General features: G+C 36.4%; 1 protein-coding gene across 2 annotated transcripts in view; it reads right to left on the reverse strand.

The window, feature by feature from the left end:
* LOC128645551 (UTP--glucose-1-phosphate uridylyltransferase-like) overlaps positions 1–15,645 on the reverse strand; it is a 71,205-nt gene that overhangs the window by 12,653 nt on the left and 42,907 nt on the right. For both annotated transcript variants that reach the window (XM_053698604.1, XM_053698603.1), the window contains 5 exons: positions 14,454–14,533; positions 11,020–11,135; positions 5,259–5,356; positions 4,474–4,542; positions 399–457 (listed from right to left, as the gene is read on the reverse strand). In XM_053698604.1, the coding sequence (XP_053554579.1) occupies positions 399–457; positions 4,474–4,542; positions 5,259–5,356; positions 11,020–11,135; positions 14,454–14,533 (422 nt within the window). The remainder of the gene's footprint in view (positions 1–398; positions 458–4,473; positions 4,543–5,258; positions 5,357–11,019; positions 11,136–14,453; positions 14,534–15,645) is intronic.

Genomic DNA, 15,645 nt, shown 5'->3' on the forward strand with positions numbered 1-15,645 from the left:
TACTGCTTCCTGTATAATGTACAAGAGAGAAAAGGGTATGGACCGATATTGCAAGAGCGCACAATTAATTGTGTAAGGTATTATACACTGTAATAGATTAGTAATCTCAGTTTAAAATCTGTGAAGCTGTTGGCTACTTCATTAGGAGCTTGATCAAGCGCAAGACACAGTAGATGGCAGTATGGTTGTCAATATCCATCCACCCACTAATATAAGTAGTGGCAAGAACAGGATCTAGCCCAGGCTCTGTACATTATCTACAGCATATTTTATGTGTATTTTAGCCATTCAGTCATCTCTGTAAAGCTGTGTGAGGCGATCAACAGTGTAAAATAAACACACATAAATCCTACTTATGCAATGATGTGTATTATCTGCCATACATCTGATTTAATTACCTTTTTACAAGCCATGATAAAAGATTACCAGGAGCATCTTTTTCTTCTAGTGGTGAGCTCTAAAAAAAAAGAAAAAGTAATTCATTATATAACCCTAAATGACCTATTTGCAGGAAGGTAAACTGAACACTATGTAGCGCCCCAGACGTGCACGTCCTCTGCAGAGTATTTTGGTGCGTCTTACAGTGAAAATGGAGCAAACTCACCTCAGTATAGAAAGTAAGAATTGCAGATTACTCAGTATTTATTTCTGTATGCTCTGAGCAGCAGAAAAACAAACAATTCCTCTATATCCATAATCAATGCAAATGCTACTTAACATAAACTGTATAATCTCATTTGAAAGCATGAGCCATACATGCTTCTATTTACCTACATAACTTTTACATACATTATTCCTATTTTATAATTAGAGTTTTATCTGATCCAATAATCATATTTTTTCTTTACATAGATGGAAAGGGCATGCTCAGTTACATACATTTTCATAAAGGAAGCAACACATTTCATGCATATTTGAAAAAACACAGTGGTTATTAACCCCTTAAGGACAAGGCCATTTTTCAATTTCTTTCCCTTAAAGACCAGGGATATTTTTACATTTCTGCAGTGTTTGTGTTTAGCTGTAATTTTCCTCTTACTCATTTACCGTACCCACACATATTATATACCATTTTTCTCGCCACTAAATGGACTTTCTAAAGATACCATTATTTTCATCATATCTTATAATTTACTATTAAAAAAATTATAAAATATGAGGAAAAAATGGAAAAAACACACCTTTTCTAACTTTGACCCCCAAAATCTGCTACACATCTACAACCACCAAAAACAACCATGCTTAGTTTCTAAATTTTGTACTGAGTTTAGAAATACCCAATGTTAACATGTTCTTTGCTTTTTTTGCAAGTTATAGGGCAATAAATACAAGTAGCACTTTGCTATTTCGAAACCACTTTTTTTCAAAATGAGCGCTAGTTACATTGGAACCCTGATATCTGTCAGGAATACCTGAATATCCCTTGACATGTATATATTTTTTTTTTAGAAGACATCCCAAAGTATTGATCTAGGCCCATTTTGGTATATTTCATGCCACCATTTCACCGCCAAATGCGATCAAATAAAAAAAATTGTTCACTTTTTCACACATTTTTTCACAAACTTTAGGTTTCTCACAGAAATTATTTACAAACAACTTGTGCAATTATGGCATAAATGGTTGCAAATGCTTCTCTGGGATCCCCTTTGTTCAGAAATAGCAGACTTATATGGCTTTGGCGTTGCTTTTTGGTAATTAGAAGGCTGCTAAATGCCACTGCGCACCACACGTGTATTATGCCCAGCAGTGAAGGGGTTAATTAGGGAGCATGTAAGGAGCTTGTAGAGTTAATTTTAGCTTTAGTGAAGTGTAGTAGACAACCTAAAGTATTGATCTAGGCCCATTTTGGTATATTTAATGCCACCATTTCACCGCCAAATGCGATCAAATTTAAAAAAAACGTTACATTTTTTGCAAATTTAGGTTTTTCACTGAAATTAATTACAAACAGCTTGTGCAATTATGGCACAAATGGTTGTAAATGCTTCTCTGGGATACCCTTTGTTCAGAAATAGCAGACATATATGGCTTTGGCGATGCTTTTTGGTAATTAGAAGGCTGCTAAATGCCGCTGCACATCACACGTGTATTATGTCTAGCAGTGAAGGGGTTAATTAGGGATCTTGTAGGGAGCTTGCAGGGTTAATTTTAGCTTTAGTGTAGAGATCAGCCTACCACCTGACACATCAGACCCCCTGATCCCTCCCAAACAGCTCTCTTCCCTCCCCCACCCCACAATTGTCCCCGCCATCTTAAGTACTGTTAGAAAGTCTGCCAGTACTAAAATACCCCCCAAACAGCTCTCTAACCCTCCCCCTCTACATTTTTGGGAGCCATCTTGGGTACTGGCAGCTGTTTGCCAGTACCCAGTTTACAACAAAATATATATTTTTTTATTTTTTCCCACTTTTCTGTAGTGTAGCTTCCCCCCCAAGACTAAACCCCCACCCCTTCCCAGATCACTTAGATTATTAATATTAAAAATTTTAATCCCACTCTCTCCCACTTAATTTAAACAAATTGTTCCATAGTGTAATGGTTCCCACCCGCTCCCTCCCCGTGTACGCACCCGCCTCCCCCCGTGCGCGCCCCCAGCTACCCCGTCCATGATCCCGCCCACCTCAAGCCATCGATGGCCGCCCACTTGCCTCCCACCCACTGATTGCGGCCATGCATCGGATGGGGAAAAACTGTTATTGCAGGATGCCTCGATATCGAGGCATCACTGCAATAACCGGAAAGCGCCTGGAAGCGATCAGGATCGCTTCCAGACGCTTTAATCCCCAACGTCGTACAGGGTACGTCGCTGGTCTTTAAAGACCAGTTTGTGCAAGACGTACCCTGTACGACGTATGTCATTAAGGGGTTAATATGTTAAAAGCAAATTTGCATGAAAAAGGATGTAATGTTTATTTTGATACTAACAGGAAGTTAAAGGGACACTGAACCCAAATTTTTTCTTTTGTGATTCAGATAGAGCATGCACTTTTAAGCAACTTTCTAATTTACTCCTATTGTCAAATTTTCTTCATTCTTTTGGTATCTTTATTTGAAATGCAAGAATGTAAGTTTAGATGCTGGCCCATTTTTGGTGAATAACATGGGTTATTCTTGCTGATTGGTGGATAAATTCATCCACCAATAAAAAGTGCTGTCCAGAGTACTGAACCAAAAAAGAAGCTTAGATGCCTTCTTTTTCAAATAAATATAGCAAGTGAATGAAGAAAAATTGATAATATGAGTAAATTAGAAAGTTGCTTAAAATTGCATGCTCTAAAGAAGCAGTGTATCATTGAACAACTTGACACTAATCTTCAAAATAATCAAGACGTGAAGACTTTCTTCTCCAAGTGGTCGAATTTTATTAAAACTCTACCCCCTAGTGAGATAGAATATTTAATCTATCCATTCAGAGATACGGAATTGGTCCTTCTGGGAATGTGGTGACTCTCCGCAGCCAAAAGTTGATTTCTCCTTTTTTCCCCTCCCCCCCTCTTTTTTTTTTTCTTCTTTCTTTGTTTCGTTATGATTCTGTTTAGTTAACAAGTGTTTAAATTTTTGTCATGTCTATCTAAAAATATAAAAATCCCAATTATGTGTACAAATATTATACTAAAGGGTATTATTGAATTGTTAAGAGAAAGTGGAATTTGATGTTTGGAACCCTTTTTTTTTTTTTTTTAGACCTGTAGTACATTATGTTATACCTGGTCGTGCGTGGCATAAAAAGGTTGAATTTATTTGATTGTACACATTGCTGGATATAAATAAAAAAAATATTAAAAAAAATTGCATGCTCTATCTGAATCACAAACGAAAAAATGTGGGTTCAGTGTCCCTTTAATGTCTGTATATAGCTAGTCTGTGGGATAGACACTCACTGGCTCATAAGCAAGACTATCCAAGCTCTTTTTGGTGAAGAGACACCTCATTATCCATACATACAAATGTTATTTTCTTTTAGGAGAGAGAAAAAAGAGAGAGAGAGAACTTTGAAAAGGTTAAACACAACTTTCTTATTTGTGGATACACCACCGTAAGTATTAGAGCATGTGTATAGGACTCACAGTAGGGCAACAAGATGTATGTTACTTATATGGCATTAGAGCAATATTGAAATTGTTGGTTTAGGATGTAAATAGAGATTAAATAAGAAGTTACATTGCTAAAAAGGTGGTAAATTGTACAATATTGTATACAGACTAAGGGCTGTAAGGGGTCATTTAGAACAAAATTATAATTAAAAAATATAGTACAATGTACCATTATTCAAAAGGATAAAGTACATTTTGAAAGGTAGATGAAGGAAGGAAAATTATAAAAAAAGCTTTTGAAGGTTTCTCCCTCAAGGTACGCATAAAGTTATCTCCATATGTAATAACCTACTACATGTGTTGCCATGGCAAAATGCGAGAAAGTCACATAATTAACATGAGCAACGACAAAATGCATGAATAAAATAGCACTTACCTTTTTCCCCTCAAGAAACACTTGTACAAGATGTAGTGTGTGTTTTGAGAACACATAAAAACATGGACACTAAAATGAAAACATTTAAAAAAAATGCTGTAAGTGGTTATATTGAGATTGAGGCCCCTAGTTTCTGGCAAGCCTGAAAAAGAAGTTATGAAGCAGGTGGACAGAAATCAACCCGATCAAATACAATCGGGTTGATTGACACCTCTTGCTAGCGGGCGGCATTGCACCAGCTGCGTGTAGGCATTTATCGATGTGCATCGGACATGATATGCTACTTCGTATCATGTCCACTCGCACATTGATGCATATGCCCCTATGTATACAAATATTTTTCTCAATTACTCTGATTTCTCAAGCAACATTTTTTATTTCTTCTAAGAACACTAAAACGTTTGATCTTGTATATACAATTTGTTCCTAAAAACTGCCAGAATCTTATAGGAAAGTAAACAAAAGACTCATACAAAATGGTTGGACTGCTTAGTCCAGTTCCAAGGTGTTGATGCCCTTTTGCTAATATAGGGGTTTATTATAAAAGGTTGTCAAATGATTCTTTTACAAAAATCCCCATAGACTTTAATTGTAAATTCTGTACAAAAATTATTGGGTATTGTTTTTTAAAGGCTTATGATCGGCCCCATAGTTGGGACCAAAGTCTGGTAAAATCATTCCAGCTATGCCTGCTCATACAATTTTTACAAGTAAAACAATAATTATTATCCCTTTGTAAACATTTTCTGACTCAAAAGAATACTTATAAGTGATAGAAATATTACGGCTTGTCTTGATGTTGTATCCTCAGCAGATGGCTTTTCCAGCAGTGCAGTGACTTTCAAGTTTTCATCTGTTTCCAGAATGCCATACTTTTTTGTTTCTGATTGAAATACAACACAAAACAATTAAATCTAAGTAGAGAAAATATTTGGGTTAATTCAAGAGTCCTCTCCAGTCCATCTATCCTTTTAAGACTGTCCAGGTCTCATATTAATCTATGAAGGCAATTTAGCCAGTGATTCTCAACCAGTGTCTTGATATCTTTGTTTGTCAATAATCTCTGCTAGGGGTGTCACACACAGTTAGGGCTAACAGACTATTTTAATCTGAATATAAACTCAATCCTGAATGCTGTTTAGAGATCAAATTGTGTGATGCTGTCTGTATAGAGTTTGAAGAAAAAGCCTGTGAAACCCTGGAATGAACTGGATTCTAATGACTAATAAAATGAGGTCACAATAATAGACCAACATAACTTGCTTAAACCAACAGCATGCAAACAACTGTACTTCTTGTCAATACTAAACACATTGTAAAACAATCACAATCGAGGCTGAAAAGAGTATGTGAACCCATGCATTTTGCACTGCTAGTATTTCAGTAATCATCAATAACTTCCAACAAACATTTCCTGTAGCTGCTGGTCCGCCTTAGACCATTCTTCCTTACAAAACTATTAACATTCATTGATATTTCTTGGGATTCCTTGAGTGAATATCTCTCATTAAGTCATGTCACAGCATCTCAATTGGGCCGAGATCTTGACTAGACTTATCCGTTTCAGAACAAGTTTTCTCTGTTTAAAGGGACAGTAAACACCTTAAGATTATTATTTGCCTCTTTTAATGTAATTTAGCTCTGGAAACTGAGGATGCTTGTATACTCAGAACTTGAAATCCACTCTGCTAACTTCTTGTGACTAACCCTGCTACTTACCTTTCCCTAATTAACTTTAACTGACAACAGCTGCAAAACAATACATTTTACACTAACAACTAGCCTTGTTGTCTGCAGACTCAAGCCCTAATTGGCTCCCACAAATAAGGAAAGTGGAGTTTGGCGATTAAAAAACAATTGCAGCAAAAAGGATGTTAATTTGTTTTAAAAAACATTTATAGACTTGGCTGATATGTTATTCTATAGCAACAAAACAGAAATGACTTGTAATAACAAGGTGTTTAATGCCCCATTAATCCATTCTGCTACTCATTTATTTTGCTATTATTTAATATTTAGCTTCAGCGGACAACCTCGAATCCTAATATTCTCCTGTAAAATTTCTTGATACTATTCTGTTCTAGGTTCCTTCTATGCTAAAAAGCTTTGTTTAAGTTGTTTTGCAGTTACCAAAGTATTATTTATTACTTCCTTCAGCATTATATGTTGCTGTTGCTATGACCTCTGCAGGATGACAAATCCCAGAGAGACTAACAACTGTACTGACTTTTCTTAATTGTCAAAGTTTTTTTTATTGTGGATTGATGACCACCCAGGACTTAAGTAATAGTTTTGTAGCCTTTTCTAGCTTTATTCATCTCTACAATGCTTCTAAAGTCTTCTGATTATCAAACAGTTCTTTTTTTTAAATACATCTGTGAGCACTTTCAAAAGATAGGACACATACAACCTACAACTCCAATCACATCTCATGGATTAGAACATGCTTTTCCTATTAGCTTTCAGAAGTCATTAACTCAAAAAAACGTTTTCTAACCTAGGCTGTGAATATTTAAACTTTGTTTAGTTTTCACAAGAAAAAGTACAAGTCCTTAACATATTGTGCTGGTTTATTACTCAGAGCAGACCACACTTTTATGAGCAATAAATGCAAATATCCAGGAAATTCCAAAGGTTCTGCAAACTTTCTTGTATGCTCACAATATATATATATTTTTTTATAATACATTTATAATGAGTGTTACACAAAGTACAAAAAGAGTGCCACACAGCAAAAAAAGGTAAAAGGTTTAGAATCATTGCCTAACAATATGGTAAGAAAGCAGCAAAATGTTCATCCATTCAAAATAAAAACGCAATATTAATGGCAGTATCAGACTTGGAATAAACTTCATCACTAATTTACTAATATAAAGAACCATATATTAAAAAATCTTTACTCATGTTTGAAGATTCTTTCTTGTCCCTTTAGGTGCAAGCCGTATAGCAATATAATGTAATGTGGGTCTTTTTGTTAGGTAAATCATGGTAGTTATGTACTGTAACTAAGGCTATCTTATGGCAGGTAAAGCCCCTTACACAAAATAAAATTGTATCCTTGCTAATCAAGTAATTTAAAATAAAAAAATAAAACTTCTTTGTAAAGACACTTCAAATACTGGTGGCGTCATTATCTTTTATCAAAATCAAGTTACAGATATCTGCAACTTTAAAAAAAAAAAAAAAAGAAAAAAAAAAAGGGGGCGGAGCCTACAACCAAAGAGAGCAGACGTGTATGCTTGGAGCTCCTCTCCTACAATAGCTTAAACATGTATAAATATCCATTTTAATAACCATTTAAACTCACAAAAAGCACAGGACTTAAAGGAGACTGCCTCTGCCTACTTCTTAAGAAGCATAATTCAGATATCTGGGATCTGGAGTAATTGCGGAGGCATTGCGATTTGGGGCCTACTGCTGCTAACAACTTATAACCTTGGTTGCTGCCACGAGGTCTGAACCATCATTCGGCACACTGCACTCTTCCTATTGCTTTCAGGCAACCTAAACTGATAGGATTGAACAGCTATAACACGAGATAATGGAGGATTTTGGAGAAATAAGAGCCCTCCTGATAGAACTAGACCACCGCTTGATGAGCCAATTTAACTCCCTAAAAAGTATCATCCGTTGCAGCTCAGAGTATAAAGAGGCATCTGCAGTGGCAGTGAGGGAGACAGAGCGGATGGACCTCCGGTCTCATACACAGACACATACGGCTCTAATTGTTGTAAAACAGCTTGCTGATCTGACACCCTTACACCGGATCCCTATGACCTCCTCTCCCTGGATCCAACATGCACAACATAATGCCGCTTGCCTGTGGGAAGGAGCAGCCTGTAAGACGTTCGATCCGAGGCTATCTGAGAATGCTGTCGGCCTCCCTACTGTGGCCCCAGATGTGCCGAGATCTGTGCTGACCTCAGATCGCTGTGGGACTCCCCGCAATTTCGGCTTTGGCACCATCTCTCCCCAGTCTAATAGGTATCTTACTGATAGTTTACTCGGTGTCATGAAGCAGGAAGGGAAACTGCGCAGGGTCGGCTCACTAGCCAGATCCATATTACAGACCTGGATTCTCCATTTTCGCAGTAACAGCCTGGTCCCTGGGCAGAACTCTCCTGCAGCTCCTGGCTTTAAGAAACTGAGAACTGGAGTAGGGTAAAGCCTTACCAACTCCCACATTTTTGACTAAATGTGCCTAGCGTTTTTTTTTTTTGTGTGGAGCTGGTTTTGTAGCTTACTTATCTGTTACTAGCTCCCATGTCACTTATTTTGCTAATATGTGTTTTAGGTTGTCTGTATCTCCTTCGTTTTTGGATAGATGGTACTGGGGTTGTGGGTGTGTAATATGTTCTGGTGCATTTGGGAACAGAATCTCAGTCGTTATATATGCATATATATTACTTCAGCTCTTTAGATATACACTAATGTTTGGTACTTATTTATGATTCCCATTGCTCACAGTCTCTTTCCAATTCTGCACCCCTCCCCCCCCCATGTCCTATAGTATCCATCTTGTGTATGTTTGAGTCTTTGGACAATCTTACTTGACAAAATAACTAGAGTGTGGTTAAGCTCCTTGGCATTCTGGGACCTATTAAGTACTAGGGCAACTTAAGGTACAGATGTTTCTGTACCTATTATATTCAATATTCTCAAGGCCTTGGAATGAGTAATCTTTACACACTACTACTGTTATGCTTGCTTGTGTTACCATATACATTTAGGCTAGCTACTTACTAGGATATTATGTAGTGTACTGTTTATACTCTATAACGAATAAGTCGCAATCTAACACCGACATTTTAGCTTAGCATATACTATCACAATTCTCCTGCCTGCCCTCCACACCTTCTCCTTTTAATTTTAATCAGTTCAGATTGTTAGGTTGATTTAGTGTCATCCTTACCGCAACTGATTGAACATTTGCCTAACACAAGACTGGGAATTGGTTAAACTTTATTACACAACATATTATCACAGTCTCTTTATACTGCAGCAACTGTCACATGCTCCTTTATATGCTAGTATTCACCTGTTGAACCCCGGTTGGGAATTACTCTGCAATTATTTTGAAATTGTATAGAGTGTACCTAGTTGTCACACCTGAATTTAATTAGCCTTCTCTAGTGGTTTGCAGAATGGGTTTTATTTACATATCAGTTTCAACTTCTCATGTCAAGGAGACTAGTAGATTTTCTTCTAGATGTTAAGGATGCAAAATTAGCACCAAACATAGATTTGCAGGTACTGTGTCTTCCTAGATACAGGGCTTCTTACCCTGCACATTATGTTAAGTAATTTTTTCTCACATGAAGAGTCACTGTGGAGTGTGTATCATTTATAAAAATAAATAGCCTCATGGTCCGCCCCTTCCTAACTTCCTACTTGGCTATGGTAGTTAGTGCAGATCCTACTTATAAGATACACACAAGTAAGGCTTGTAGGAGAATATACCTAGGGTTTACCTTCTAGAAACTTATGGCTTAACTCTTTTATACATCTGTTTAATATTTTTAGTCTCACACTTTAACTTTCCACAGTTTAGTGGGGATCATAGCAATATTAATAGTACAGTGATATTTAGACATCGACCAAAACTCAGGAACTATGATATTACCCTATCACTGTCAGGCTCAGTGGCTCTCCAGGTTACACATGTCAGGCATGGTCTTAGCCTTTATTGCTATGTTTTTATTTCACCACTATATAGTTTTACGAATTACTTGACATGTTTGATATGCAGATGCCCGTTTTATCAGTTGTCATGAGGCTTTATGTTTATATATAAATATTGATAACTACTTGTTATTAAATGTATATCTGCTATTTTTCCCTTTATTACCTCTATGATGACAGAATTTAAGACATTATCCAGTTCTCGCATCATTACTCATAGTGTTCCGGAGAGACAATCCTCCTTATATTATATTTGAATGCCCAGAGTCCAGAAACTGCATACTAAGTTGATACCCTGACTAGCTCCGCCCTCCCATCCCTCCCATCCTCCCCTTTGCCTTACTTCGAGCGGCTCTTGCCCGCTGCATTTCCCTCCCCCAAAAAATACCCATATAACTAACCCCCCCCCTTGTTTTAATTTTATCTAAATAGATATTTTAAGCTATATTATATGTGACAGGGTGGGGTTCATTTATGTTCTTTTATTATACTGCAAAACTGAAGTCTCATTATTAAGAGTCCAAATCCCTTATTAATGCCATAGACAAAAGGGTTTCTAATATCCCTCTTCCATATTTAATCAGCCTCAGTTGGCCTTTTGGCAACTCCATCGCTTTATTCGACTTAGGCCTTACCACTTTTACTAACAATTACCCTTGTGTCCTTCTTATTTATCTTAGAATTGTAGTACAGGTAGACACAACTTGTATTAATCGATTTGGCAATATCACTGTGATGGTAATGTATTTCCTTTCTTCTGTCATTGTTTTGGGACAAATTTCCCTTGTTGTATTTGCATATGACTTCAATAAAAAATATTAAAAAAAAAAAAAAAAGATTGGAGCACATATAGCGTATCTTTACCTTCATTCTTGCAGGGGTACGAGAGGACTAAGTTTGTCTCTTGGCTGTCTGTATAAAGGGTTTTAAATTTTGATAAAATTTCTCGAAGATGGAAGTCTTCAAAAAACAAGGTATCCCTGAAAAACACATTGGGAACTCATTTTGTCATTCACAGTGATTTTTATGTAAAAAACAAACAAAAAATAAATAATTTCTCAGCCCTCTCTTGTGAAAACTAGAATATTTAAATGATGATTACAAATATTACATGTTATGAGATGGAAGAGGTGGTGGTACTCAGTACTGGTGAGGACCCCCACAAAAAAGCCCTGACCATTCATCTATCATAATTATTATTTTTATTTGTAAGGCACTAATAGATTCCAGAGCATTACAGGGGTAGAATAAGTAAAAAGAAACACAGACTGGGACAGAAGTATTGCAGGGCTCTTATCCCTTGAGAGCTTACAATCTAAGTGGTAGCTGCATACTTAGCAACTGTCTGCATGTGTTTGTTAAATGGCAGATATCAACAAACCACAGGGAAATGACTGGTTTCAACAAAGTTCATCAAAGTTCTGTTCTTCTCTCTTGTAGACTGCACACAATAGCTAGAAAAAAATGCAGAGGAGTTTGAGGATTTTTAAATCAATGTTGTCTACATTTTAGGAACAACTCTGCCATGTTTTTCTCTGCAACATCTAAAGTAATCTTCATTTTCTCCTTATTAAAGGGTAAAGCCCTAGCTTGGGTTTCACCACCATTAGAGAAGAATGATCCTTTACTGAATGATGTTGACATTTTTTATGTCTATTTTTTCTTTTGTGTTTGACAAACCGGAAGATCTGTCACAGCTAAAGCTGGATTACTAGATATCCGTCAAGGTGCGTATTCGGTGGCCCTATATGATATTGAGTTTCGTACTGCTGAAACATCTTGGGATCAAGCAGCTTTGAGAGCGGCTTTTCAGGGACGCCTATATGATTGTCTCAAAGACAAACGGTATTTTGAGAACAACAGGAAAAAGATCCAGCAGCAACATCAGAGGCATCCAAATTAAGGCAGATGCTCTTTCTAGACATATCCAGCCAGAGCTTAAGACTCCAGAGACCATTCTAGACGCACATAAAATAGTTTCCTATCTACATCAGTTTTACAAGAACTTCAAATGGTTCAAGAACTTGTCAACTACCTGCACTCCTCCTCCCAATCGCCTCTTTGTACCCACTCATCTTTGTATCAAACTTTTGAAGTGGCCCATGACAACATATAGGCAGGCCATCCTGGAATTAATGGTCCTTTTAAATTAAAATAACATGTTTGGTAGCCTTCTATGAAGAAGGATGTACACAACTTTGTGATGCTCTTTCTAGATAGTTCCAACCAGAGAATAAGAGGTCAAAGGCCATTCTAGACCCACATAAAATAGTTGCAGAGACTTTGTGACAGCCTGCATAGTGTGTACCTATAATTAAGTTTCAAATTGCCTGTCTTTTGGACTTTTACAACCTCTGCCTAGACCACACCTATAATGGTCTCATATAATCATTAATTTCATTACGGATTTACCACCTTCTCTAGGAAACAACTATATCTAAATAGTAGCCCATTCGTTCATTAACCTCAGACATCCTCAAACTTAGCCCTCCAGAGGTTTTGGAACTACATTTCCCATGATGCTCAGACAGCTGACATGCTGGCTGAGCATCATGGGAAATGTAGTTCCAAAATCTCTGGCGGGCCAAGTTTAAGGATGTCTGCTTTACCTGTTCTGCTTTCTGCTTGAAATTTATCTGATCTCTTTCTACTTCATAATGTAAAATTGCATGGATTACCTCTTGATATAACCTCTGATACAGGAATACAGTTTGTTTCTCAATTTTGGAAAGCTTTGTGTAAGCAACTTGGAACAAACAGCTCTTTGTCTACTTCTTACCATCCTCAGTCCAATGGACAAACTGAACATGTAAATCAGAGTCACTAAACTTACCTAAGACACTATGTAAATCTACAACAAACCAATTGGTCTCAATTATTACAACTTGCTGAACTTGCTTATAGTGCTCACGTAAATTAATCACTTAAGGTTTCACCTTTCTAAGGAGTGTACGGGTATATTTTACCTTTTACGACTAAAGTTACAGGAGTAAATGCCACTGATCGACGTGGTAGAACTTTGTGCTGGCAAAGGTGTTGGGTTTGCAAAATTTTGGTACAATCTTCTCCATGGTATAAGCCATTTGTGAATCAAAAACACAGAGAGGCACCTAAATACCGCTGTGGAGATTGTGTAATGCTCTCCACAACATTTCTCTGCGTCAAACAGTCTGTTAAACTTGGTCCTTGTTACATGGTTTTTTCCTCATTAGTAAAGGGCAGCTGGTCTTTTGCATTTATACACATAGAGCAAGATGTCCATGTTGCATGGAATAATTTTGGTAAATCATTTAGGCTTTGACTACATACTACTAATCTACTTTTCAACACACAGCTATTTGGTTCATCAGCAATAATTAAGGAACAGCTAGCACATTTGTGCAGTGGCTTCATGCGTGTGCTTTCTGGAAAGATTTACTGTATATTTTTCTACATATGTCTGTGGCACATCTACAAGTGAAAACAATATTGTATACTGCTAAATCATTATGTTATCAATTTACCTCAAAGAAAGGAGTATAACATGATACAATAACGTAATGACCATCCAATGCACTAAATGGGAAGTACTCATAAGGAGAATAATTCAGCATTCGATGAACTGGGCAATGGTACACCTCATAAGGAGACAAATCAGCGTTAATAAAATAAACGTTCCCAACACTCTTCAGCTCTACACTGTACCTTTCTCAAGAGCAAATTTTAAATCTTCAGAAAACAAAGCTTTTTGAGACTTTGCTCTTGAGAAAGGTTGAGTGTACCGAAATGCTTTGAGAAATGTTATTTTATTAAAGTTGAATTTTCTCCATACGAGTTGTCCATTGAATGTGGAATTTTTTTGTTCAGTCTGTGAGTACTATCCATTATTATATATGTTATTGTACCATGTTCTACTCCTTTTTGTGGACACTTAAGAGGATACTTAATCATGGTGCCCAGTAACCATACCTTATTGAGGCATTACCTGGAGGGCTCAGCGCCACCACTACAAATTTGCAGCATATACACAGTGGAGGAGTAACTGAAGCTGGCGGCAACTCCAATGCAGGAAATTGGTGATTGATGTCATCATCTGTATTTCACGTTTTTTTGTTTACACTATTATTATTATTAATTAGCATATATTTATGTTAGGGATCAATGAAGTCTATAACATAATTGATTAAAAAACACAGTTCTTCATTTATTGTCTGAATAATGATAAAGATATGTTTTTTGCTGAAATAATCAAGTATACATTCTATCTAAGGCACCTTACATTTGTATAACTGCTTTCTTTACTTTTTTTTTTAACATACCCTCCAATGACTATAACGTCATCATTAACGTTGAAATTGTCAATGACCAACTGCAAACACGATACAGCACCTAAACGCCCCTGAAAAAAAGGACATCAAGTACATCTGATAAAAATCAATGAGGATAGCAAATTGATATTATAGTGGCATGACAAAATATTTTGGAACTAGCCTTTATTTTTTTAATAAACAACAGATGGATGTGATGGAAAAAAACATTGTATCAGTCAAAACTCTCACCAACTTATTTCAACTGTCTTTCCACCTCCCCTTTTCATAGCCATCGGTCATCCAGTAGGTCTTTAAAAGGATAGAAAGGACAAAATTTAAATGTGCATGTCAATTTTAAATAAAAGCATCTTTGTAATATACTTCCATTAGCAAAAACGTTCAATGGCATATGCATTTATGCTGTGAGGGCCAGTGCACTACTACTAGAGAGTGAGAAGTGGCTTGTATGACACAAATTGTCTTCACAGATCCAATAGACACCAACTCCAGGTGTCTGAGCAGGCATGGCTTTGAATGCTGGGCCCTCACAACATATGTGCATATGCTGCTGAAAAAAGTAATACTTTTCACTGGAAGTATTTTTGGTAATGCAAGTATTGTATATCTCAAAAATGCTTCTATTAAAAAATGAAATGCACCCATGTTCATTTAAATTTTTACCTTTTTATCCATTTAAAAGGGTGCTTCTCTCCAAGTGGGCATTATTAAAAGGTATCCTAAAGTAAATATCTGAATATACCGTCTCACTAACAATTACAAAAATTCCACTTTAGTATTTATGTAGTATTATAAAGCTTTTCTAGTATAAAGCAAGTTTAAGAGATGATTGATTAAAACAGACATATACACATATACCAATTTGTCATGATTAATTTGCATATGGAGTGTTTCATCTCATAATAGAGTGAAGGGTATAATGTTTGCTGGAGTGAGAATTTGTGGGTAAATTAACTCAATATATTATCTGACCAATTTAATATATATGTTTTTTTTCAAGTAGAAAAACAAGTGAAGTGAAATGTAGACACATTTTTGGACTCAACAATAAATCATTGCATTGTGGCAATAGCATAATATATTAATTTTGGCAAGAAATTCTTCACTTTTAAGGAACATTCCAGCCCAAAATTGGAATCCACATAGATGCATTTCACCTTTGAATAAAAGCAAGTTTGTAATA

Source organism: Bombina bombina, chromosome 1 (assembly GCF_027579735.1).
Source record: "Bombina bombina isolate aBomBom1 chromosome 1, aBomBom1.pri, whole genome shotgun sequence".
Lineage (NCBI taxonomy): Eukaryota > Metazoa > Chordata > Amphibia > Anura > Bombinatoridae > Bombina > Bombina bombina.